Genomic DNA, 27,901 nt, shown 5'->3' on the forward strand with positions numbered 1-27,901 from the left:
TTTTCCTCTTTCTCTGTAGTTTGTGTTTGGAAGGAAGAGAGGCACTCTGTAAAATGAGTGGGGCAGAAATCAGCTTCCAGACACATGGAAAGACTTAAAAATTATGGAGGGGCGACTTCATGAATAGTAAATGTTGTTATTGCGCTATAAAGTGACTTAATGAAAAAATTTCTGGCCCTAATCAGGCCAGGCAGGGGAGTGGGGGAGAAGAAGACAGAAGTAAGGCAAACAGAAGGAGTGGATGAGGAAAGAAAGTTACACAAATGCCCTCAAGACATCTGATAAGGCTCTGGGAATGGCTTTGATGGGATTTATAACTGACCTCCCTTACAGGCTAGAACTTGGCTCCCCACTCAGGAGCATCGACTCCCTGTCCGGGAGGGAGGATCTAGCTGGGATGGGAGAGCCTCGCAGCCACCAAATGGCTTGTCTCCGTGCTCTGTGACAGCTCCATGCGTGGTCTCCTACACCAGCGGCCAGACCTTGGTTAGGTGCTGTTCTCTGGCTCTGTCTCTCCCTCCCTGAAGGCCGATAAGCCTCAACGGCACTGTAGGAAAGTTTATTGTCTGGAGAATTCAGGAGTATTTGGCATTGAGGTCTCCTTAATCTTTGGGGAAGGACCTTTTGGGTGAAGTGCTGGGTACGTGGCAGTAAACAATCCTCACAACACAACACAGTGTGCACTGTGGACAGTCTAGAAAGCACAGAGGAGACCGAGTGGTGTTTCCTAATGTGTGGTTGTGGGACAGATGTCTTCTAAATTCTTAATCCATTTTCTCCTAAAGCAGACTGGGTTATTTTTCTGTTGTAGTTGAATAACTTAACTTCTCCCTCTCCTTCCCTCTGCCATCTCTATCCCTTCTTAGATGACTGCCCCCAGAAACCAGTTCTTCTTGAGCTAGGCCAGGCCCTCCCACACTTCAATGAATGACCAGGACAAGCAGATGGCAGAGAACGTCTTCCAACTGTGAGCCGTGACACACGCGTAGTTGCCATTCTCGCGATCTTAGACGCAGTTGATCTTCACCTGAGGCCAGAAGGAGAGCAGGCAGCGCAGCACTGGCCAAAAGCCTTGCCTACTTAGCTGAGGACAATCCAGAGTCTGCATTTCCACTCCAGACTTTTTATAGTTTTAGATTCAACTCAAAGTCCAAATTCTTATGCATTAAGCTCATCCGTTGCCTTGCTCGAAAGGTTTCATGGATTTGTCACTTCATTTGGGTTGAAGGGAATTGCTTTTCAAGACACTTGTTGGACTGAAGATGGGACAGGGGCCCCTGGAAGCTGCTGGTCAGCTGGTTGGGGGTGAGATGTGTTGGCCTGCTTGGCCGGGCCTCAGTTACCTGGAGATTAAGAGAGCAGGATAGCAAATGCCTTGCTCAGTGGCTCCCGGCCGGCAGGAGGCTTTGTGGAGACATGGGCTCTTGGGGGCCCAGCAAGCGTGGTACAGCTGCTCATTTCTAATTCTCCCCTCATGTGCCTGTAAGCCTAAGCCCGCTACCACCAATATTTCTCATCTGGAACCGTTTTGCAGGCTTCATGAGTTTCTCTTCCTCAGTGTCTCCTGACTTGAGGATTTATTTAATGCTCTTGCTCTACCTGGTTTGGCTCAGTGGATAGAGTCCCAGGTTCGATTCTGGTTAAGGGCACATGCCTGGGTTGTGGGCTCAGTCCCAAGTAGGGGCCAGGCAGGAGGCAGTCAATCAATGATTCTCATCGTTGATGTTTCTATCTCTCTCTCCCTCTCCCCTCCTCTTTGAAATCAGTAAGAATATATTTTAAAAAATAATTAACACTTTTCTTAAAGACAAAACTAAGATGCTGAACTACTTGAGAAGGCTGCTGCAGACTTTAGCTCTCGGGGTGCTAGTTGCCCTCATGGCCCCCAGAACATTCCTCCCCCAGGAAAAAGGCCTCAAAGCGGACTGGTTGGGGAGGTTTCAGTAACTGACCTAACACATCAGGTTTCTACCCTCCAAACAGAACCAGAATGAGAACTAGACTGGCGACATGAAACACCGGAGGGGCAGGATGTGGTCATTTAAAATTCTCCCTGGTGCCGCTGTGCAGTTCTGACGGTGAAGCATGCCACTGGCTTGGTCAGAGGTAGGCCCAAGTCACATTCAGATGAAATGGCCTCAGGCAAACGTAACTCAAGGGAACAATTCCTGACTTGATTGATTGTGTGAATCAGAAAAGAGACAGGTCATCCAGTCCCCTCCTCTTCAAAAAACATGCTAATTCTGAGGAGGGAAGCAAAGGATGCTGAGTGTGGACACAAAAGGCTAGCCCAGGCCAGTTTCTGCCTCCCGCCCAGCACGACTGGGGAGCCGTCTGGAGTGTGGGTTCTGGAATCCCATTGCCTCCCGAGGTCCTGGTTCAAATCCCAGCCACATCACTGCTGCTCACCTGGCCTTGGGTAAATTACATCAGCTCTCTGTACTTCAGCTTTCTTATCTGGAGGAAATAATTGTACCTACCCCTAGGTTTGTTGGGCCGACTTCATCTAGCCTGCTTAAAATATTTATTCTATCTCCCTTAGAAATGTATGTTTTCTTCTGTTTTTGCCCCTTGAACAACTGACTTGTGCTGTCTTTGCGAGAACTGAAGACAGAATGGAGAGTCTTTGTCATAATTGGACACCGCTTGTCTACCTGCAAGATGTTAATCATTCAGGCACTTACTGTGAACAAAGCCAGCATGTTTGCTGTGCTCATGCTAGAACAGGCAGGGAGTTACTCGCTGTTCTCTGCGTGGAACCCTGCAGTGGGGTTTGGTCAAGCTGACCTCCTCTGGTCTCCCCCAGCTCAGACTCCCTGTGAGAGGGGGCAGCCCTTCCCCCTGAAGTCAGTATTACAGCCAAAGGAAGTGGGAAGGGAGGGACCATCCGTGCTAAACGGAGTGACTAGGCTAGAAATAAAATATCTTCTGAGGCAGGAGGCCCTATACTATCATTGCCCACATAGCTGGGCAGGTTGCCACGGTTATTCCCTTTCCCAAATCCTTCTCATACCTTGGAAGAAAGCCTGACACTCTAGGGTAAGCAAAATCGGAACAAATCACTTCCTGGTCTAAAAATGGAAGTTATTATTATTTTTTTATTAAGTGAGGTAGAATCTTCTCTCTGCCCACCCCATCTCCTTCCTCTTCTTTTAAACTTGTTTGAACTCTACTACTTAATTGACTAACTCTTAACTGTTTGTTACATCATCAAGATAGCAAAGCATTAAGACTTATGAAACTTAAGGAACATAAAAGCTATTGCCTCAATATAGACGTATCCTGGCAATTTTTCTCTGCTCCCATGACATATAACTCAGTAGCCTTTAACTGCCATACGCAGGTAAGAATTCTGAGTGAATGGGGAAGGCCATTGTGTTCAGCTGCAGGGAAGTTGCCAGGAGGCAGAATGCCTGAGGGTTGTTCCATAGATGTTTTTAAGTAACCACAGAGTGAAGGGAGCAGGAAGCATAGGTAAGAGTCCTGGAAAATCTAGGTTTGAAACTCCGTACAACTGGGAAGAAGTTTGGGTGAGGTTTACTCTGGCTAAAAAGCTATCCTATTTCTCCCTAGCAAAGGGCTGTAAAGTATTACAATGAAATAGACTTAGATCGTTATGTGACAGATGAACTGCTGCCGTAAGTTCTCATTTTACAATCAGATTAATTTAGTCCTCCAGTTAGGACACGTGGCAGGCGCGGCATGTATTTCACAGCTCGCGAGAACTCACGGAAGGCAGTGGCTCTCAGAGTGTGGTCCCCAGACCAGCTCCGTCAGCATCACTTGGGAACTTGTTAAAAATGCAAATTCTTGGTTCCCATCCCAGAACCACTGAACCAAACTCTAGCACTAGGGTCCATCCAGCTGTATTTCAACAAGAGCAACACATGATGATAGAGTAACTTTCAAAATTCAGTTACTTTATAATTCAGTTGTTTTAATGGAAAGCATAATGGAGTATCTGAATTCCTACTGTCATGGACATAATAAAGCAAAGCATTTCAATAGAGCTCAGTTTCACTGAATCTTGGGAGCAGAAAGATGCCAAAGCACAGACCTTGAGATTTTTTCCTGCTATCTCAACTGTTGCTTTCTTGATCCTAGGAAAATCGATGTACTCCTTAGTTTTATATTATCACCTCCTTTCCAAATCTTTTCCCCATTCCTGGGGTTTTAAAAGAACATAATTAATCTCCATTTATTAGGAGACTGTCCCAGTTACTTCTTTATAAAAAGATTCCAGTAAATTAGACCATTACCCTTGAACCAGATGGTTCTCTCTAACCTATAACATTTTTTATTTTGTTTTTCATGCCATACCCAGAGTGCAGATGAAGCCCTCTCCATAATGGTTAATGCATATACTGTACTTGGTTTTTATAGAGTTTTATGGTTTATGAATTAATGTTCCATTCTCCCATTTGACTTCCACTTTAAATAACTTAAGATAGAAAAGATACCTCCATTTTTTAACTATAGTAAGATCAGTAGATATCAGCTTGCCCAAGGTAGTATCATGAAGTGGTAGAGCTGGAATTCAAGCATGAATGTGTATGATTTGAATCTTGGTGTTTACCTGGATATTTACTAAGTCCCCATTATGTGAAGTATGTACTAGGTTGGCAATGGAGGAACTTCCAGTGAGTAGAGATTGAGAAGAAAGTCTACATCCTGTGAAGCAAAGAATGTAAAACATAGGCCTGCCACTCCTTTGGACAAGCTTCTCAAGGTCTCTGACCCTTAGTTGCCTCACTCACCTTGCAAAACAGTCCTAGGAATGACTGATGATAATCAGAGACTGATGGTTAGCAGAGATCATACCCTTAGACTGAAAAGTGCAAGGACATGATCTAGAAGTAGAGAATTGGAAGTCTGGCTTTGAGAAGGCTTCATAGGTTAGGGGTTAAAAGCTTGGGCTCTGAACCACAAATCATTGTGTTCACAACCCAGCTTAGCCATTTAAGACAAGAGATATAACATCTGAGTTTCATTTTGTCCATTAGTATAATGTGCTGCTGCTTCAGAAATGTATGCTCTAGAACTACAATTCTGGATGTAATAGCTAAGCTGATGTCAACAAATGATCTTGTTCTTGTTGTTTGTGAGCTTTAGGCAGGGTAAAATCTAGACATGACCACATTCAAGCTGTAAATTAGAAGGCCGTCTCTCCTATATACCTTGAAACAATTAAATGTAAGGGTCAAACAGGACAATGAGGCAATGGTTTATAAATCAGGACAGGCACCCAAGTGTTAGCTCTAAAGGTACCACTTGAATCTCATGTGGGCAGGACAGTTGAGTCCTCCTGAGGTCTAGAGTTAATCCACACCCAAATAACTGGAAAGTGAAGAGTGACTTCACTAAATGTGTCCATATTGGATGTAGCTGCCCCCATTGTTCTAAGCATTTCACCCACGTGGCTTCATTTATTTTTCATATTTATATCAAGTGTCCTATTAGGAGACCAAGACCTGTTATAATCCTCTGTAATGTGTAGTACAAATGCTAAAGTGCTTTTTGCTACCATTTAGTGCAGCAGAAATAAGCCAAATGTGTTTGAATCTATTTCCCAGGGCTGGCGTACTCATATGAAGAATGCTGAACCAGCTTGGCTTTGAGACATAATGTTAGTTGAGACAGGAAATGTATAACTGGCCTCTAGATTAGAGGACCAGAAGTCAGAATGGTACACATAGTAGGTGCTCAAATATCTGTCCTTTAAAAGAAAGTCTCAGCTCTGTATTGGGGGGAAAGGGGTATTATTTTTGTTTTGTTTTTTTTTTGTGTGTTGGGGGGGTTTAACCTTTGCCTCTAAAGTTAACATCTTAAATGCAACCCCATTTCTGAAGTAGAAAACAAATTTGTAACTGACAGAACAGGCTCTTCCATCCTTAGCTGGTTGATTATAAGATTTAATATTGATTTCTGCCTGGACCAAGGGGCAACTATATCTGAATCTTTTCAGAAACATACATGTACTTGAATTGAAATGGTATTTTATTCCGTGTACAAGCTGTCTTCTGAAGGACATCTTGATGCATAGATGCTTGCTTAACTGCCTGATAACTCGTTCTTTGGGATTTCTGACTTATGCAGCTGGCCTAAGGTTCTCAATGACTAAAAGTGGTTGTTATTGACAGTTGGATGGAAACATTTACCTAACACCTGCTGGTGGACACGTGGAGGTTAACAATTACTGCCTATGAGAAAATGTTTTCACATTTTTTGAGAAAATGACAACTACTCAACTAGCATATGGCTGTATTATAATTAAGTGATACAGAGTAGGGTCCAGAGGAAAAAAATGAGTATCAGTGTGATAATGGACTTGGCCTTTAAAGGAATGGTGGAGGTCATGCATTCTAAGGAGAAGCACATAAGCAAATGTGTGTCTGAATTATTGGAAGTCTGGTTTTGAGGAGATGACATAGGTTAGAGGTTAGAAGCTTGGGCTCTGAACAAAAATGACTGTGTTCACAGCCATTTTGGCCAAGAGTGGCAGAGAGATAAGAGGTGGTGTCATTTAGGAAGGAGACAGGGATTGCACTGAGCCTTGGATGTCGGGCAAGAACTTAGAATTTTATTTGCTAAGCAGTAGCTTTCCTTGTTAAACCAAGAAGACAAAATGCTGACTCAGTTCAATTCACCTGGCTGTATTGGCAGGATGAGTTTGAGTGGAGATTTCTTAGCAGTGGAAGCAAAACCTGTATTTCATGAGAAGTTAGCAATCCAAGTAGAGAAAAGTTTTGTCTAACTGAATATTAAGGATTAAATGGAAAAATATGTTTTTACCCCTATTGTTATAAGTGCACTGCTCTTGACCAGACTGTGTGGGGCTTGGAAAAGTAGGACAAATGATTCCCTGACCTCAAAACTTCACTGGGTGGGGAAAAGACTTGGACGTGAATCAGAGAGCAACACTAGGTCTTGGCAACTATAGGAAAAAGGTAGAGCTGGTGAGAGTCAGAGAAGACTTCCCTAAGACAGCACACCTTGAGTGGACTTTGAATGACAGGTAGAAATTCAAATAGGTAAGGCAGTAAGTATTACAGGTATTACAGGGTAGGAAGGCAACGTGAGAGAGCATGGTGTGTGTGTGTGTGTGTGTGTGTGTGTGTGTGTGTGTGTCCCATGGGGAAGAAATTAGCTTCCCCAGGGAACCAGTGGATACATATACTGTTATACTGTGCAATCTAATTATGAAGGGCTTTGAATCTCTGGTTGACAGTGAGTCTTGGAATTGAACATGGTGCCTGCTTAATGAGAGTCAGGAAGGCCAGGACGTCTGATAGGACATCACTGCAATAATTCAGGCATCAATGTAGGTCAGGTACAGCTAGCGTCTCTTACCACTTGATTCTCATTGAACCTTTTGAGAAGAAGGAAGACTTTATCCCACAAAGATTTCCCCCCCCCACAAATATTTTCTTTACCTCAAGTATATTCTAAATATATTCAAACATACTTATGCCATGTGTCTAGGATATATCAAAATAACACTGTAATATGAGTTGGTTAATTGTGAGGGACAAGATATTATTGCTTGTTTGGAAGCAGGAACTTGGGGTGGCAATGAGGCAGGTCGGGGAGGAATGCTAGAATGGAGAAAAAATTGATGAGGAGGAAGGAAAGGTATGAAAATAAAGGGTAATTATGGAAAATAGAGGGTGGAAGTTTTGCCAGTTTCAGTCAGTGTGAACAGTCTAAGATAGAACCTTAGCTTCCAGCTAGGCTACAGGCAGTACTGCTGTGGATCTTTTAGGTATATCCATATGCAAAATGACTTCTATAGTTCTGTTTTCAGGTAGTATATGGAGACAAAAGATTCTGTTTTCTATACAGAAACTCTTTAATAGAAATGTTGGATGCAACCATATCCTGTTTTGGACTCTATACCTCCTGCAGCCAACACTGGTTGAGGATTTACTGATGAGGGTGAAAATAAAGTCCTATCTCTCTCAAAACGTCACATTAACCAAGAGTTACCTGACATTACCTTGCTAAATCTTTTGCAACTAGCTAGTGCTCCTTAGATAATCAAAGCCAGGATAGGCCATGGGAGGGGATAGCCAGCACACTTTCATAATATTGCTTCATTTCAATCTGGGATTCAGGAGTTTGGCCTGATCGGAAAGTGACATGATTGTACTCAGAAAACCTGGCAATTCAAAATGCCAAAGGAGCCCTGGCTGGGGAGCTCAGTTGGTTAGAGTGTCGTCCCGATACACAAGGTTCTGGGTTCAATTCCCAGTCAGAGCACAGACATGAATCAACCAATGAATGCATAAATAAGTGTATCAACAAATCAAAATGCCAAAGGACACATTTGGTTCTAGAATATAAAGGTTTGCGTCATCTCTGAATTGCTTGCCCTTCTGTGTGTGAAAATTGAATGCGAAATGAACATGGTGTTTCTGATGTTTATGAAAACGTTGTCAATTCACAACTTCGGATTTTAAGGTAACTCTGCAGGGAGCATCACAGGCATCTTTCATGACCTGATTGATGTACCATAAGATTCTTCCCTCCCACTGGCTCCGGCACACAGACACTCCTCCAGATTACATTATGGTTATAGAGACTCCCAAACAGTAAGTGTGCATATCCCCCTTGTAAGGAATGCTTCAAGTAAATGTCATAATTTTAAAACTGTCTGTTGAGGAGGCTAATTTAGCCCTTAAGACAACATTTGCATCTTTCTATGGTTGATATTAACAGTCATTTATATAAAATACCTTGCAGTATGAAGCACCAATTTTGCTCTTATGAATCATTATTAATGGCAGTGAAGTGTTCTACCATAATCAGAAATATTTTCTCTAAAGCACTTAGTTGTAACTATTATTTGCTTGTTCCCTCTCCCTTGCCTGTACTATAAGCCCCTGAGAGCAAAGACCATGTCCATTTTGTCACTGTATATCCAGCATAATATAGTGTTTGGCACACAGTAGGTGTTCAATAAACAATAACCAGGTAGCCAGGTGAATGTATGACTCATCATTTGTAACGTTCTGTATGCTACTCATTTGTAATGTTACTTGTACATTTTTATTATAGAGTAAGCAGAATGGGAAACTTGAGCTTGCCTTATCATCTGTTGTATAAGTAAAACAGTTATGAATCCTTTTAAAATACTTTAAGGTTATTTATAATGAGTAATATCCATATGTTCCTCTAGTTTATATCTGCTCAGGGCCTGAGAAAAACAGACAAGCTGTTACTGAAATTCTCCAGATGGTGTGGTCTTTTCAAGTCCTTGGTTTAACTTCTACCAGTGGAGTATCCATCAGAGCGCATACGTCCATCTGTCCCGATGGTATAATCAGTTGGCTAATAATAATAGTGGTGACTAGTTTTCAACCTGATATTTCATCCAAGGACAATTCCTTATTCTCCTTCTGTTTTTCCTATTTAAGAATATTCGCTAAACTGTTTACTAAAGAGCTAATAAAAATTGAGAAAATAGATGAAACCTTTGGCTCAACACTGGTAATTAAGGCTATCATTTTGACTTAACACAATCTCTGCCCAAGTGAAAGAAACGTGTTTTTTAAATTTTACATGTGCAGCTGTATTGTAGATAAAGATGTGATGTCCATTGGGCTTTTTAAAACGCTTAAATTAGGTTGACAGCTCATTACTGTCTGCACAGACGCCAGTGGTTCCAAGAACACCAGTCTGGAAACCAGCAGTAGACCATGCCCTGATCAACTTTCAAAATCCTAGCATAAAAGACTTTTTCCAGCCCTGGCTGGGTGGCTCGGTTGATTGGGGAGTCGTCCCATACATCAACAGGTTGTGGGTTTGATTTCTGGTAAGGGCTCCTAGGTTGGGGATTTGATTGATGTCTCTCTCTCTCTCTCTCTCTCTCTCTCTCTCTCTAATTAATAAAAACATCTCCTTGGGTGAGGATTAAAAACAAGAGAGAGAGAGATTTTTCCAAATCCTAGTTATCACTTAATTCAAAATGTACTGTTCACTTTTTAATATATCAACAGCTTTTCTCAACAACTCTGGCTAGGTAAGTACCAATTAATGATGTCTAAGAAGGTAGTGGAAGGCTTACTGTGGGCAGCATTCTGGATGCTCTCAGACATGTTCTTTGTGGAGATCCTCTTAGCCTTTGAATGTAATTTCATCTAACTGAACCTAGAGTATCTTCACGTGTTTATCTTTAGCCCAAGTTAGACTATAGATGTACCTACATTTAAATATTGCTGACAAGTTACATATCTCTGAGGAATTTGATTTTTAAAGTACATAAAGGCATGTGTCACTTTAGTGTCACTATTCTAAATGTGTGAGAAGCAGACATCTGTCTCTCACCCTGCTTCCATCCTTCTTAGTCATCATTTCTTGGGTCTGATCTTTCTAGTCTTTCAATAGTTATGTAGGGAGACATCTGTAAAATGGGAAATGCTATATATTCTGTTTCAAGCAAGGAGCTATAATGCCATGATTATTTTCGTCAATAGCTGCCTTTTACAAAAGATGTTCCTTTAGGTGCTCGTATTTCAAAATATCATTTCACTTATATCAAGTTTTTATCAAACGGATCTAATGGAAATTCTGTTTTTAGGATGGAATGGGTCTTAGAATGGTGGTTATGAGACGTAGTGGCCTTTAACTATTTTTAGAGCCACCTCTAGGACACTGTTTATTTGAAGTTTGAAGGTCACTGAGCATCATAGCTTGGCATGATGAGATAACCTTGACTCTGACATTTGAGATTTTTAGACCTTAACCTTTCCATTAAAAGGCTTTGTTTCCAAAAGAGTAGCCAAGTTTTTAAATGAAAGAAACCAGCAGTGTTGAATCACTCAAAGTGGTAAATTGATGCAACCACCCTACTACAAAGCCATCTGACTCTTTGATGCCAGGACTCTGTACTGGGATTTGTCACCACCCCGACCTCCACACCACTGCTCAAAACCTCAAAGTCTTTCCAGTACCATTTAGACAAAATATCGTTTTATAAACCACTCTAATCCCATTTGACCCACCCTTCAACCTTTTCCCTGGGATTTACCCTAGCCAAGCTGACATAAATATCCTTTAGGCATTGCTATCAATTACTCCTTCCCAGATGTATTTTCTGGGTAATGCACTTGTCTGAAGAGCTACCTTAATTCTCCCTTTGGCATGTGTTGTTGTAACACAGAGAAGTTAAGAGCTTAGGCCTGTGTGGCTTTCACTGGCTGGTGAACTGTTCTTGAGCTTCTACTCCTGTCAAGTAGGGATGAGAATACCTTCCCCATTGGGTCAATTGAGAAACTCTTGGCAGCATACCTGGTCAGTAATGAATATTCAATGCATTTAACTTTTAGAAATGTAGTATTCCTTCAGTGTTCCTAAGAAATCTGTTTAAGCCATTCCCAACCCTGCCCTCCCAATCCACTTTGCTATCTTTTGAGCATGTATCACCTTCTGAACGATTATAACCCATGTATGTGATTCTCCTGCTAAAGTGTAAACCCTCTAAGGAAATAATAGATCTTTATTTTATTCTGGATGAGTGCCTGGCACGTAGTAGGAATGTAGGTTTATTACGTGAACTAACTTGCTGGCATGCTGATCACTGGCATTCAGGGGCAAATTTTGTTTCCAATCTCTAAATTAATGGCTTTGAGCAGATCGATTACCAAACCCCGATGCTCTGAACAACAACAACGACGAAAAGGCTATCAATACTTGAAGGTGTTTTACATTTTCTAATAGCATGACTTCAGAGTGAAATGTAGGGTAGCCAATGACTTACTCTTTGTGTATTCACTTTGGCTAGGCAGTGTGAGATAAATTACATACTCTTTAGAGTGAGAAGGCATGGCATCTGTTTTTCCTTTAAGGGAATTTCTTAGATGGAGGTGAACATGTAGAATGACATTTAAGTAGGGAACCTCAAAACTGGAGAGAGTGACCCTGAGAAAAATACTTGATTCACATCCCACTTCTGATAATTAGCTCTAAAAGTAGAACTTTGATTAGGTTAGAAGAATTAAGAAAACTTGTTAGTGGTGTTTCTCCCACTAGTTTCCTTGGTGTAACTAATTATCCACTTCTATAGTTTGCGAAGAAGTACATTGCTAGCTAATAAAACATTACAACTATGGACACATTCTCAATTTCACATGTTACTACACTTGAAGGCTTCTGTGAAGTGTAGGAGGCCTTGATCATTACTTTTTTGAGGATTTGTCTTAACCTCCTTGTCTGCCACATTGAGTCTTTTTAATAAAGTTTGGATTAGGAATTTAACAGTGGCTTTCAAAGAAGACTTGTCCTTGTACAGGGCTATAGAGTTCAGCTAAGTAAACAAATGATTGAATTGCATTCTCTGATGCTAAAAATGCCCACATAAGACGACTAGAAAATAGCAGATGCCACAGTGGAGTGGATCTGTCTAAAGCTTCAAGGACCAACTCAAGTTACTTTTATTTAATGACCATAGTAGAGATCACAAGAGAGCCTACAAATGGAGCCCTAGCTAATCACTTATATCCATCCCATGTTTTCCTTAAGTATTTATGTGTCAATTACTTAGCAGGAACAGAATTTTGCCTCAGGTCATTAATGGTTCAGAGAACAGACAAGATTGCTCTGGAAGCTAGTATCTTGCTTAAATATTAAATTTTCTGTGACCCAAGGAAACTTCCTTTACCGTGAGTCATTGATGTTGACGTTCCATGTAGTCTACCTGTTCATGTCATTCTAGAACAATAGACACAGGTGACACCCCCGTGATTTGTCATCTTAAAAAGGTAATGAGACCCTCTAGGGATGGTATGCATTCAACAGGCCTGGGAAAGGAAAACCCTCATTTACCTGCTTATTCTGGAAAGTGTCCCCAGGGTAAAGCAGATCTTTGACCAACCGCTTGCCCTAAAGCAGTGGTTCTCAACCTTGGCTGCACATTAGAATCACCTGGGAGTCTTTTTAAAATCCTGATTTCTGGGCCTCATCCTCTGGAAATTCTGTTTCTTTGTTACTAATGTTGTGGCCCCACCCCATAACAAAAAAAACAGAATTTCCAGAGGATGAAGGCCAGAAATCAGGATTTTAAAAAGATTCCCAGTGGTTCTCAAAGGTTGAGAACGACTGCCCTAAAGCCAAACCTTGACTGTTAAGTAGAAATACCTGTGACTTTGAGTGCTGGGCAGGTTTATAAATAATAACTTAATGCGAAGGACACATACTCAACACAATTTCTAGCCAAAGCTCTGAGAAAAAAAAAACACTTAAAAAAAACAATATAATTCATAGGTTTTTAGCACAACTATTAGACAATACAATAAGTGAGATTACCTTAAATCAAACTCATTTAACATGGGAGGAGTGGAGGGTCACCCAGCTTTGGATTCACTCTAAAACTGTCTGCAGCTGGAGATGATTTTGAATAACACATTTTAAAAGACATAGATATAGATCCAGTACACATCTTGATGGTCTAGAAAACCAGAAAAACTAGATAGTTCTAGTATGTAAATTTATCATTTCAAATAAGTTAAGCCCTTTGGGAAGCAGCAAATCCTTTGGCACCATATGAACCAATCACTTGTTTAATTAATGCATTTACTGCCTTTTAAAATATCCAAACTGACTTGTCTATCAGGCTAGCAGCATGACATTCATAAGAAACAGCATATTGTGTGGAATATTACTTCATGTTAATATAAATGTGAGACACTAATTACTTTTTCTATCTTATAGAATAATATGTAGATTAAAAGTGAAAAAAAATATGTTGGGCTTGAGGAAAAAAGTAACATTTTTCTAAGCTCCTCAAAGTCATTGGTTAATGCTATCTCTGTAGCTTATTTATTTATTTATTTATTTTACACAAACGGTGGCAAGGAAATGAAATATTCAGAATACGAGCCTTCGAAAATGTTGTCTAATGACATAACCAGGACAGTTTTCTTAGATATCCTATTTGTATGCAATAGGTACAGATTTTCTTTTCCCCTCCCACTGCCCTAGAAAGATTTTAAAGTTAGAAGAGACGAGTTAAGAAAGCAGTTCAGTGGAATGTATATGTTAGCAAATCTTTGAAGTGGCTCTTTAAATCCCAGAATAAACTTGATGACATCTGTACAGATTAAGGTGGTGCTTGAGGTCCTTCCTCCTGGTCTTTGATTATACAAACAAGAAAGACCAGTGAGCTGTACCTTCATTTCCTAAGAACTCTGACCTTAGTTCTCTGAAACACCATCATCCATTTTAACTTTATTTGTAGAAGTTCCCTTAAATGACTTGCTAAAGGGGGTATGGAAACTGACTTCCTGAAAGCTTCTGTAGATTAGTAGCGTTTAATGTTGAGGATTATATAAGAGTGACATTTCCCTGAAAGCTCTACTAGATACAAGGATCCCCAAATTATTCTTCCAAACTTGCTGATCAGATTGCTTTATGGTCTCTAAGGTCGATGTTTAGACATGTGTGTAGACGGGAGGATCAATTAATTATGACTTACATGATTCCAACAGGTATAATTTTGATTGTATTAACTTGGGTTTATAGTTAAAATTCGTGCAACAAAACCTGTCTCACTTACACTTTATAAGAAAAGTGTGCTATTAAGCGGTAGGGTGTTTTTATTGTAACTGGAACTGCCTGTGCTCATTTATCTCTGCAGTGAATGAACTCTACACAGATATTTCGGTACATCAGAACACTTTATTGTTCCAGGTAGTTGTTTCAGTTGTGTGGCAATTAAAATCCCAAATCTGCTCCATTTAGCAGGGGTTGATGTGCAGCAGTTGAGAATTTTCCCATCCCTTGGTTTAAAAATGCATTTATTGATTCCCATGTACTTAGTTGGCCCAGTACTATTCCCCAAAAGATGAGAGAATGATGAGCATTATGAAACTAGAGAATGCACATAGCTCAAGGATACGTGCATTTCTGCCACTTTGTCCATCCCATACTCACTCTGCAGCAACTGAAGAATATTTGTGCAACTGTGTTCACAATTTCAAAGCAGGTAGGCTAGATATTTCAGGATGTTTTTGGATCCTGTGATCTTAAATGTTTAAGACTCAGGTAGTATTAATGCATCACCTTAAGAAGCAAGAAAACAAGTTAGCAGATTTGCCTTTCTCCCTATATACCAGAACCTGAAATTATGTAGGGATTTCTGATCTGTTAATCTGTCTAATTTTACTATCTTTTCTGCAAGTATCAACCAAGAAGTAAGTAAATGCGCCTATATTCTTATTTCTTCTAGAAGAACTCCCCTGGCCTTTTAGATAGTATTCTGGGAACTTCCTAACGTTTGGCATGCTAGAACACTATTATTGGGAGGGGAGAGGGTTGGTTTTCAGGTTGCTGGTTCTCTGTAAACCTGAAATTCAGCAAATAAGTAAAATATCCCTTTGTGTTTTTAAATGATTCCTTTTTCTTTTGCCTTGAGAGCAGTCCAGTCTTCTCTAAGGGAAACGAGCTAAATCATGAAGAAACATTCGAAAAGTAAATATATATCAAGCACACGAGATACTAGTAAACAGCGATGCTTTAAAAAACCACTGTTCTTAATGGGTTTAGTGAGTAGGAGGGCCAACATTCTTCTTGGAGATGAAGCCTAAATGCCCTGTTGGCAGTGGATATCTTGCCCAACTAGAGCAGATCATGGCAGATGTGGAATTGTGAGCCAATGGCAAGTTTCTCATGGAAGGTTAATGCCAAGTCTAAGGATAGATTGAACAGTAGCACAGGGCATATTCTACTGCAAGGACTACCTAGAATCCAGAGGCAATATTTTAGAATCAGATAACTTGAACTGATCTTGAGTAGAGTCTACACAACTTTTGTCATGGTTTTGGTTTATATACAGACATGTAACAAAAATAATTCCCCGTGTCTATAGCCAGTTACTATCTGCACCTCAGTTTGACTACTCTGTGCTGATGTTACAAGGCAGCTGTATCTTCTTTCTTTAAACCCTCTGAAACACAGCATGCCTCTGAAACGGAGTTACAAACAGGTACAGAAACACTCAAGCAATGGCTTGGAGAATTATATAAATGTAGGGCTCTGCCTGAAAGGGAAGCCACAGTGGGTTTCGATATAATTCAGCCAGATCAATTAAAGAGCAAACCAAATATCAAGCCGTGCTTCTTTTTTTTTCTTTTGGTGCCCTTGACCAGAATCGAACCTGGGACCCCTCAGTCCGCAGGCCAGTGCTCTATCCACTGAGCCAAACCGGTTAGGGCCAAGCCGTGCTTCTTGCGCTGGCTTTTGAAAGAGGACAAGTTTAAGATTACCTGCCTGCTTTTAAAGTGGCCTGATGTGGGTATATCATAAAGTAATTCTATTGGTGTTTATAGCTTAATGTTTCAAATGCAGATGCTTCTAAATGACATGCTTTTTAAACTCTTCTAACTTCCCCAAAGATCTTCAAGATGACTATTGTAATGGCACTTGAGTCAAGGGAAACCTGTTTAACAGGTTTAGGTGTATAAGCATCATAGGTGACGTCACAGAGAGACTCAGATGGATGAACTGTTGTCTCCTAGTGTCCACATGCTAGATATGCTGCACATTCATATCAACTATCTGAGATCGTTTCACTTGGGAGAAAGCACAGCTGAATGTTGTGTGTTCTAAGAAACAAACTCCTTAGACCCATTTATATGAATTATTCAATACCTAGCTCAGAACCAGGTAGAGGATTTAATTTTGATAGAATTATCTACCCTAACTGAGAAAGGATAGACATGAAAACAATGAGATATTTGCAGGTCAATTTGGGTAATAATACGTTGATAGGAGGATTATTAAAAAGAGTATGAATTGTGTCACTGTATTTACCTAGGAATCAAGGGTACACTGATGGTTATTTTCCCTCACCTTGACTTCTCAGCTTTTTTCCTATCTTTTCTGCGAGTATCAAGCATACTATCCATTGTACATTTAGATGCCGAATTCAAAAAGTCATGTGTTTACTGTGTTTTTATACCAGTTTCATAATGCTTCTCCTCAAATCACTGGCCCAAAGGCCTTGCAATAGAAAATGTCTAGAGGCTCCATGGTAGTAGTAGCATTTTAAAAAAACATTTAAAACCCTAAAATTGTTTATGTAAATTTCTCATTCTTTAGAACTCTCTCTTCCCTTGGATTTAGGATGCAAGGGAAGCAGAATGAAATATAGTATCCTATGCCATCTAATTGTACAAAATAGAGCTCTTCTAAATTCAACCTTTAATTTCCAGGTGCTCAACCCAGTTATCTATGCACATTGTAGCTTTTTGAAATCTTCTTCCTTTTTCATACTCTTTTGGTATACTTCCTGGTTACTGTCATTTCATAACTAGACATACCGAATCATGTGAGGTCCCCCTCTGTCCTTGTCACTGTAGCATGGGGTATCCCCAGCCCATGGCAGCAACCCAGTGTAGACTGGTGTGCTACCATTAAAACATGATGATGTTGTCCACTAAAGCAAGTGCTCTGATAACTGAAACAGCTGCTGTGTCACTGGACCTGCAGTGTGGTCTGGAAGGGGAGAATGTTTAGCAGAGTCCTGCCGTGGCTCTACAGGCCTTTTTTCACACAGCTCTTTCAGTGTCTCGTACATACCACCCACCCTCCACTTGAGGCCTGTCCAAGTGCCAAGGTATCTTCTGGGTGAGATGGGAACCCTGGCATCTGAGCCTAGGATTTTAGTCAAGACATTTTACCTTCTACCCATTCTTTAACCATAGGACTTTCCCCTCTCCTGCACCCTTCACCTTGTGTTGGACCACTTCAGTCCATTGTCCATTTCCCATAAATGGCTCAGCTTTCTATACAAACTTACCCACCAGATTGCCAGCTACCTTTGAGCCTAAAGCCCAAGGTATATGGGGAAGGATAGCTTTTTTCAAATCCCTCTCACCCGCCCCCCCCCAAAAGCCATATTATTCTTTCTCCCAAAGCAGTGGACTCCTAATAGCCTTTCCTCAGAATTAACGAGAGTCACTCATGGCTGCTTCCATAGGTGACTCAATATCTATCTAATAAAAAGAGGACTGGCTGATGAACATGCACTTATATTATGACCTTGAGCTCAAGGATGCAGTCATTATGTTGCCAATCTCTTTCCCACATGACACGTACAAAAGAGACAATAATAGATAAGAAAGCAAATATTTAATCATTAGGAGGATCAGGAACCAATAACATCCAGAAGCAGACCTCTGGTGACTCTGGTGATACTATACACTAGACTAGAAATCCCCCATTCCCTTTTCCACGTCAAGTTATGCCCACTTTATTGTCCTGCCCTGCTCACTTGAGATACACAGAGCACATATACCAGAGCCTGGTGATCCATGTCCAGATGGTCCCTGGTGTCAGGGGAACCATGACAGGGCATAGCTCAAATGATCCAATGCCAGCAATGTAAAGCAATGATGGAGACCTCCAAAACTTCAATGTCGCTTCCTTCCTTTTGTTGAAGTGACTTAAAAGATAAAGTTGAATTTCAGTTTTCCTGTTCTGTTTAGTCTAAGCTGGAAGAGGTCACACTCGAGAATTGGGATAGAATAATGGATTGACTGTAGTATTAAAGTTTAGATGGGTAGACTCCCTAATTTTAGTTAATCTAACCACACGCCTCATGTGTCCATATTCACAAAAAATTCCACATGGTCAAAGGACCTCAGGGATAGTCCAACACTGCTCCCTTTTATAGGGTCTGAATAAGTGTAGGGAGGATTCTAGATTCAATCCCCTCTGCATGCCTTTGTTCATACAAGTATATTATCTGTGCCCCACTTTTCCAAAATACTGGAGTAAACTCTCATTATGAATTTATACTTTCTACTACTTCTAACCCTAGAGTTAAGTGTTCAAAGTTATCATTGTACTGAAATAACTGAGTGATACCATTATAGAGTTGATCATAAACTTAATACGTCAGTTCAACTTGTGAACAATGTTTAGACATTTCTAGTGAATTGGTTGCTCAGCCCAGTCTAGAGAATGGACTTTGATTTGGATTGCATTAAGCTCATTTATAAAGCTTCAAGTCTCCCAAACACTCTTTATTATGATGACTATTCGTAGGCCTACTAGGAGCTATTCTTAATAAAAACTTACTTTAAAAACAAAGTGGGTGGGGGTGAGTACAAAATTAGGAGAGGTCATAATGACTCAAGAATAAGAACTTATGCCAACATAAGAACTCAAACTTCCTATCATGCTTTAAAAAAACCAAACAAACAAACCCTAAAAGGCCAAGCACTGAATAGTAGAGAATGTACTGAAATAAACTTGAATTCTTTGATCTGCGAGTTGCGTCTCAAACCTAGCCAAATACTTTCTTCCCCGCAGCCAAATCAACATTAATGAGCCATTTTGACCAAGTAGGACTCCAGCGACCTAGGCAAGAAAGAATTCAGCAATGATGTATAATTAGACCCATAAAATCCTTTTTCTGTTTTGGTTCAGAAAACATCTGTGAAATTCCACTTCAAACTATTCTGCTAAGCTATTTTCTTGTTCTTTGCTTGGTATATCTACTAAATGGCAGTTCAATCTCTATATATAATGGTCTTTGTACAGTCTTCTTAAAATATAGTTTTTAAAAAACCGACACATATAATATCTAGGAATAAACAGTAGAGTCTCATGTTAAGACCTAGATTTCTCTTGGCACCAACTCTGTCACAATCAGCTATGTAACCACTAGACAAATTATACACTCGTTCTTGTCCTCAGTTTCCTATCCTTTATGATGAAAGGGTATGACCAAATATTCCCCGAGTTTCTTCCAGCTCAATAGTCTAACCCACTTGCTGTTTCTTTAATGGACAAAGGATTGTGGAAGTAAACCATTGGACCTCACACTTGTCAGTACATTGGGATCATCTGGGACTCTTTACAATATATTGGTGCCTGAGTCCCTTCTCCAGAGATTCTGGTTTAATCGCTTTGGTGGTGGCATAGAACTTGACAGTTTGAGATCTCTCCAGTAAAATTTCCCCAAGTGATCTGAGTTAGACCTTCTAAACTGCCAGTAGTAACGATGTAGACTTAGAGTTGACTCAGGATCCATTAGAACAGACATCTCTGGATAACGTAGAGTAGATTTTTGTTCCCACAGTCCTGTTTCCATCAGAACCTGCCCTCTGTAGGCTCAGAAGCCAGAGTTGAACAGAAGGTGACTCCAATATTGGCAAACCCTCTCACTTTTTCACCTGGGCCTTACTAATTAAAGCACTATATTCCGCCATGTTTCTATTTACTAGCTGTTTACTTATTGGTCCCAGTTGTTCTGCAACTGTTTAAACACTTGCTGTGGAAAGCAATGTTGGATGCAATATAAGATTGCACAACACATAGTGTCTATGAAGCCTAACTCTGATTTAATCACAGCTGCCGTTTGTTAAGCACTTCCCATATATATGCAAGGCACTGAGGTCTCTACATAAGTTCTTATTGATTTCTCATAACAATTCTGCAAACTATATTCCCATTTTACAGGTGAAGAAATAAATACTAGTTACGTTGTCTCGGCCACAGAGCTAAACGATGGTGAAGTTATCTAAGATTCCCAAGCCTGAACTCTTAGCTGCTATGCAATCTCACCTCTGCTCACAATGAACTGTAGAGGGAACTTGTAAATCTGGTCAGACTTGGTTCCAAATATAGGGAACAGCTTCTTGGTTCAGGGCTCTTAGCGTCCGCTCAGTCCCGTAGCATCCCTTGCAAGGGTTAAAAGCAATGATACGTGCTCTCTGTAAATGCCTAACTTGTGTATATCTCCTTGATTCAGGCATGTTTTGTTACTGAGGCCCCTACAGCTGTGTCAGCATTTGCAAGCACATCTGTTAAGGACTCCTTTTCGGTGTGCATTTACATGGTCTCACCTCCCCAGTTAAAGAGGCTGCATAAGTCTTCCTGTCTGCTCAGTGTGGCTTTTGCAGGTAGAGTAAGTCTTCCTAAAAGCATGGGCATCTAAGCAGCTAAGGGAGAAAGGAGTTACATCAACTTTCAGAAACAGCCTAACTTCACCGCCTCATTTCTGGCAACCTTCCTCATTCTCAAAAGGCTGCTTTGAAAATAGTGGTGAAGGCTGTTCGCTGCCCTCTTGGACCCTGAGGTCTGCCTGGAGGTTAATATTTCACATGCCCTAATGCAGTAGCTCAGCTGAGACAGGCATGAAGTTCTGAAAGACAAGGAAACACATTCTGTGACCGGTACAAAGTACTGGACGCTCTTGGTAAAGATGTTTATGTTGCTTTGTTCTTGACTCTCCTTAACTCCCCTAACTGTGTCTATTTATGTGGCTCTTCTGAGAAAATTTACTGATATCTTAAAGTCAATGGGATTATGACTGTGAACGCAGCTTATAAAATACGGGTTAAAATCATTGAGCTTTAAAAAAAATAAAGAGTAGCAGCATATATGGTAGAAACAGAACATGGATCATGTTCGGTTTTAAGCTCAGAGACGTACTAGCAAATAATCTTGTGTTACCGAGTCCATTTCATTATTCATAAAGCAGAGACACATTCTATTTCATGGAGCTGCCAGAATAAACGTTTTAAGTGCTTGATAGGTTAGGTGTTTGTCTCATTCCCCTTAACATTAAAAATAGATTCTCTGCCATTTGTGGAATGGGCCTACCATTCAATAAGTCCTTAACTCAAGTTACTCCTTTACCAACATTTTGAGGCTGACTAAGAAATTTCTTCTCTGCTCTGTATAATTAGGGCTAGAAGGTAGACTGGGCAGAAGGTGGTAAATTGGTGTCAGGATATTGCTTTAGAATCCTGGGATTATTAATTAGTATTATTGCCGATACCAATATATTCCTACTGATGGGAAAGAAAAGCAAAAATAAGAAGGTGCCAGCCAAGTTTGCCTCTACACAAATGTGTTCTTATGCCGAGCATTCCAGGGTTCTAAATACTGGATGTCTTGCATGCATAACTTTAAGGGCTAAACAAACTATAGCAGATTAGCAGATTTTTTTATTATTTTATTTTATTTTTTTAGTGCAAAGGACATAGTTGTCTTAAGATGACTCACGCAGTGTTCTGGTTTACATTTTTCTGAGCCTTCTCAGAAAAGATGTTGCAAGCTCCAAAATCTCTCCCAGTCATCTGATTCTTATGCCATGGAAAGGGGAAGTCTTCACATTCTTTCAGGGAGGTTTGTAAAGTCCAAAATCCAAGTTAGATATCTTTTCTCAAATGGAAGCAAATTTTATTGACTTAGCAAAGTTTCATTTACAAATTTATTCTACATTAGGCCTCAAGGAGTCAAGAATGCTATATAATAAAGAGGTAATATGCAAATTGACCATCACACCCTCACATAAGATGGCCACCCCTATGTGGTCACAAGATGGCCACCCCCATGTGGTCACAAGGTGGCCACCACAAGATGGCTGGCAGGGGAGGACAGTTGTTGCCAATCAGGCCATCAGGGAAGGGCAGTTAGGGGTGACCAGGCCAGCAGGGGAGGGCAATTGGGGGCAATCAGGCGGGCAGGGGAACAGTTAGGCGTTGATCAGGCTGGCAGGGGAGTGGTTAGGGGGTGATCAGGCTAGCAGGCAGAAGTGGTTAGGGGCAATCAGGCAGACAGGCAGGCAAGCGGTTGGGAACCAACAGTCCCAGATTGTGAGAGGGAAGTCCCATAGGGATCGGGCCTAAACCGGCAGTCAGACATCCCCTGAGGGGTCCCAGATTGGAGAGGGTGCAGGCTGGGCTGAATTTCATGCATCGGACCTCTAGTATCCAATAACTTTAGATCCTCATTTGCTTCCAAATGTATTTTCTTATTTCTCTGCTCAAGCTTCTAATGAAGGAAGCAGCCTGTCCCTAAAAACTAGAACCAGCTAGGTTTAGATGGGGAGCTGTCCAGGTAACCCTTTGCATATGTGTTGAGCTTTAATTTGTGACCCCTACCTTAGGCTAACATTCATTGTGTATGTCTTCTGATTAATGTTGTGCTTGTGGTCAGAAGGGTCCCAGGGAACCTAATGAATGAGAAGACTATACATTCTAGTTGTCCTATACCCACTTGTTCCCTCTATATAAGATCTTTGCCCTTACTAGTACTAGAACTTAAACCCAATAGCTTAATGCAATCTAGACTTATTTTTTAAGCTATGCCTTAGTTTGGAAAGATTTAGAACTGGACATATCTTTTGGCAGCCACACAGATATATAAGAGCATCTCTGAAGCTATTATGAGATTTCTCAGATGAGATTCATCACCGTCACATCGAAGGAACCCTGGCTTGAAGCCAGGCAGCCTGGGCTAGACCCAGGTTCTAGTATTTGCGTCTGTGTAAGTTATGACCTCTGAGCCTTGGTTTTCCCTCAGGAAAAGTGAAGTCACACTGTATCCTATACTCAGGGTTATTGTAAATTTTGGAGTTAATACAGGTAAAAGGCTAATAGTGTTTGGCCCCCAAAGACATCTTGAGTAAAAAGAGCTTTGGCCTGGCCAACATGGCTCAGTGATTGAGCATAGACCTGTGACCCGGGAGGTCACCGTTCGATTCCCAGTCAGGGCACATACCCAGATTGGGGGCTCAATCCCCAGTGTGGGGCCTGCAGGAGGCAGCCAGTTAGTGGTTCTCTCTCATCATTGATGTTTCTATCTCTCCCTCTCTCTCCCTTCCTCTCTGAAATCAATAAAAGTAAATAAATTTTTTAAAAAAGAAAGAAAGAAAAGAGCTTTGAACTCTCTACTCTGTATGACATCCAAGTGCAGATAATTCTCTATGGCTCCCTACTATCCAGGTGTCTTTGAGCAAAACTAACAACTAAATCTCCAAATGAAATAACTCAGATAACACTACTATACATAGATTTATGTATTTGTTTATGTATTTGCTTTCAAAGACTATTAAGACTACAAGGACTATTTAAAAACTTATGGGAGCCCTAGCCAGTTTGGTGCAGTGGATAGACCATTGGCCTGTGGACCAAAGGGTTCCAGGTTCGATTCCGGTTAAGGGCATGTACCTCGGTTGCAGGCTCCTCCCTGTCCCGGCATCTCTCTTCTCTGTCTTTCTCTCTAAAAATCAATGGAAAAATATCCTCGGGTGAGGATTTAACAGATAAAGTAAAATAAAATAATAAAATAAAATGGAAGGCAGCTATGCTCACCACTATACCACCAACGCCGCACTAATAAAATAAAATGAAATAAAATAAAATAAAATAATAAAATATAATAAAATAAATTAAATAAATAAAATAATAAAATAAAATATAAAAACTCATGGGGGGAGAGATTAAGTGCTGACCTTCAGAAGAACCTGTTGACATTCATGAAGCAAGCAAGTGGCAGTTGAAGCTCATTGAGCAAAAACTTAAAACTTACTTTTTATCCTTTAAGTATCTAACAAACAGTACATATTCCCATGTGATGGACTTGATCCTTGAATTTAAAGGCTCAAATAAATGGGTGCTGTTGGCATAGAATTAAGAGGGCTCCGGGGGGCGGGGGGGACAACAGCCCATGGGTGGTCTTAACAGGATTACAGACTGTGAGGAGCTTTTCTTTGTCTTCGGTCTTCAGTTCAGGTAGAAAGTTCACCTGTCTCTAGCTCTCTCGGCAGCTGTGTAGAAACTTTTCTTTTCTCCTTTTCTTTCTTTTTTCTCTAAAATATTTTTATTGATTTCAGAGAGGAAGGGAGAGGGAGAGACAGAAACATCATTGATTGGCTGCCTCCTGCACGCCCCCCACTGGGGATCGAGCCTGAAACCCAGGCATGTGCCCTTGACCAGAATCGAACCCAGAACCCCCCAGTCCACAGGCCAATGCTCTATCCACTGAGCCAAACCAGCCAGGGCTGTGTAGAAACTTTGACTCTTGGGGGGTGAAAGAACCTTTTGAAACATTAGTTCACTTTCATTAGTGCTTACAATGACTTGCGTTTTTCTGTTTTACCTACTGTGATACATGGGGAAGCTTTATGAGAGCATATACCACAACCGACTTGAGGAGAGTAACACTAAATAATAGCATAAAAGTATTCATACACAATGAATTAATTGTACAACAGACACCCCATAAATTAATCCTCTTCCTGATACGTGTAAGGATTAATATCAAAGTGGGTGTATTTTAAAGTATAGTGCTTATAGATAGCACTGGAGGTTATATGCAAAAACCTAACATTTTAAAAAATATTAATATGAATAAGATAAAATATATAGCTCTACTCTTGACACTGCCTTTACAGTTAAAGAATTTTTTGAGGACCAGGATTTATAATACCCAGTTTCACATGCCAGTTGTCATTTTCTCAAGCTCAGCTTTCCATTTATTTCTATTTTGCTATGAAGCCTTATTTTTCTGTGTGTGACACATTTTGATCCCTATCTTTCATACTAGATTTTGATGCCAAAGATCCAACACAAGCTACTTAGCTAGATAATCATTAAATGTTACCAGACACCAAATGACTAAAGAAAAATCTGGTAAACACCTTCTTTCCATTTTGGAAACCTCAAAGGAAACACTCCTACCCACTCCCCTGCTTTCAGAGTTCAGTCTAATAGAGGAGAAAGAACAAAATGAGTCTGAAGAGCTGCACTGGAGAATCGCTAGTAGTAGGCCTATTATGGCATAAAGTCTGGGTCTGGTGTGTTATAATCTCATTACGCCTCTAAACTCTGCCTACAGGTGTCTGCAGTCGGTTATGTTCTTTTGAGACCTCGCCATCAGGGAGCACCTGCTGTCACTAAGTGTCTGCTGGTGCTGGAGTTTGCTGTCTGCCTTCTTGCCATGTCTAACGAAGTAGAAACCAGTACATCGAATGGTCAGCCTGACCAACAGGCCGCACCCAAAGCACCGTCCAAGAAGGAGAAGAAGAAAGGTATGGAGAAATCCTCTTGAGGCCAATAAGGGGAGCTTGCGGTGGTCACCTCTGAAGAAATGAGAAGTTCAGGGTAAAGTAAGAGCTGGCCCTGGCCTGGCTTCAACCTGAGCCTGGTCTCCAGGCCTGAGCAGGAGAGTTGGAGTTTGGTTCACTCCATATACAAGACGTGTCTCTGAATCCTGTGATTGCCCGGGTCTTGCCAGGCAGCTCTCATGACATCTTGTTCAGTTGATAAATCAACTATCAGTTATTACATGGTTATCTTTCAGTAACCTGTTTACCATGTTGCTGTTTTTACAAACGAAAGATCTTTGTTTTATAGAGCCTTGCTCTTCACCTGAAGTACCACTACAAAGTACCGGAGTCTTAATCATTCATAGCTTGAAAATAGTTCGTGACTGGCTTGCTTTTCACTTCTACACTTTAGCAATAGAAATGAGACCACACAGGCCTTTTAAGAGAAGCAAAAGAAGTTATAAAGATGGGATAATTATCTTAAGTGATTTTCAAAGAAATTTACTCATAATTCCCTTTTGCCTTTTTGACAGTTCAAAATGCTGGTAAATTGTGTGGTGCCTTTTTTTTTTTTATTAAAAAACAAGCATTATTCTCCTTATATTCTTTTTTAAAAGTATTTTTAAATTATAATGAATATCTCCAAGTCCCACCTCACGTAGTTCCATAAGTTTCCCATAATTCAGTCCATTTTGCACCTTGAAGAGTTTATTTTCTCTCCATCCCAACATCTTATATAGTATTAAAGAGCACGGATTTACTCAAAGGACGTGAGAATAAGGATAGAATATTGCACAGTTAGTCAATCACAGTATAACCAAGATTTATACTACGATTTGTAGATTCCAGAACATATTTGATGATACATGGGCTGATATTTAAATACATTTATAAACTTTATCCTATATTTCTTTCTTTTCTCAGGCTCGGAAAAGACGGATGAGTATCTTTTGGCCAGATTCAAAGGTGATGGTGTAAAATACAAGGCCAAGCTAATTGGCATTGATGATGTGCCAGATGCGAGAGGAGATAAAATGAGCCAAGATTCTATGATGAAACTAAAGGTAAAAGGCAGAAAGCATGCTTTGTCTCTGTCTTCGGCAAATGGCCAACAGAAGGAATTAGATGAGAAGTTTGTATTTACCTGTATCTCAGTTATTCAAGAGGAAAACTTTCCAATCACATAATCGATCCAGTGGCACCTCATTTGATGAGTAGCCATGAGATTGTTTGCATATTCTGAGTGTTGTTCTAGTGTAGCAGGACTCAACATGCCTTTTGCTTTGTTTCAACCGTGGAAGTCTTCAGGTAAAAGTCAGGACTGTACCTGGAAACTTGTGTTCCTTAGTATTAGCCCTTTGATTTTTCTGAATTTTTGAATTCCAGCACTGTCACTATGTGAAACTAATCAGATAATACTTGCTAAGTAAGACAAGGTCTAGAAGTAACACCTTTGAAAAACTTCTAGTACATTCTCCTTGTCTTTACCAGTGACTGTTCTGAGGTCAAAAGAATTAAAATGACTTGTCCAAGTTCACAGAACTAACTAGTGATGTCCTGGCTCACCACCTTCTATTCCTTCTTGCTCTCTCTTATGCAGGGTGCTTAGGCCTTTCACAGATGGTAAATTAAGCTGAAAACAAAGCTGCCTTTAAAGTTTCAGTATCATAGGGTAGTTTTAACTAAGTTTTCTTGTTTTCCCAACCTCATCAGGGCATGGCGGCGGCTGGTCGGTCTCAGGGACAACACAAACAAAGGATCTGGGTCAACATTTCCCTTTCTGGGATCAAAATAATTGATGAGAAAACTGGGGTAAGAATCCACTTTCACTGACACTTTTCTGACCACCTGAATTTGACAAAAAATTTGCAACTAACTTTTAGCTCCCCTTTTTCCTTTTCAAAATTCTGTAGGAAAAAAAAAATAGTACATATCACTTCTTCAGATGTAAAGGCGGAAAACAGGGTAGCAGTGAGGAGTTAAGTCACTTTATCTTGAAATTTATTTCCTCTAACAGATGTGTCAAGTCTATAAACAGGGGTATGCAATAATGTCACA

At 40.5% G+C, this 27,901-nt stretch overlaps 1 protein-coding gene across 3 annotated transcripts in view; it reads left to right on the forward strand.

The window, feature by feature from the left end:
- DAB2 (Dab, mitogen-responsive phosphoprotein, homolog 2 (Drosophila)) overlaps positions 1–27,901 on the forward strand; it is a 46,755-nt gene that overhangs the window by 366 nt on the left and 18,488 nt on the right. For 2 of the 3 annotated variants that reach the window (XM_006761737.2, XM_015562618.1), the window contains exons 1-4: positions 22,120–22,137; positions 25,633–25,825; positions 26,768–26,907; positions 27,557–27,655. In XM_006761737.2, the coding sequence (XP_006761800.1) occupies positions 25,735–25,825; positions 26,768–26,907; positions 27,557–27,655 (330 nt within the window). In that variant the 5' untranslated portion in view covers positions 22,120–22,137; positions 25,633–25,734. Of the gene's footprint in view, positions 1–22,119; positions 22,138–25,632; positions 25,826–26,767; positions 26,908–27,556; positions 27,656–27,901 lie in introns of those variants that run through there. The other variant, XM_015562617.1, reaches the window with a different exon arrangement.

The sequence above is a fragment of the Myotis davidii genome, unplaced genomic scaffold, assembly GCF_000327345.1.
Source record: "Myotis davidii unplaced genomic scaffold, ASM32734v1 scaffold496, whole genome shotgun sequence".
NCBI classification, from domain to species: domain Eukaryota; kingdom Metazoa; phylum Chordata; class Mammalia; order Chiroptera; family Vespertilionidae; genus Myotis; species Myotis davidii.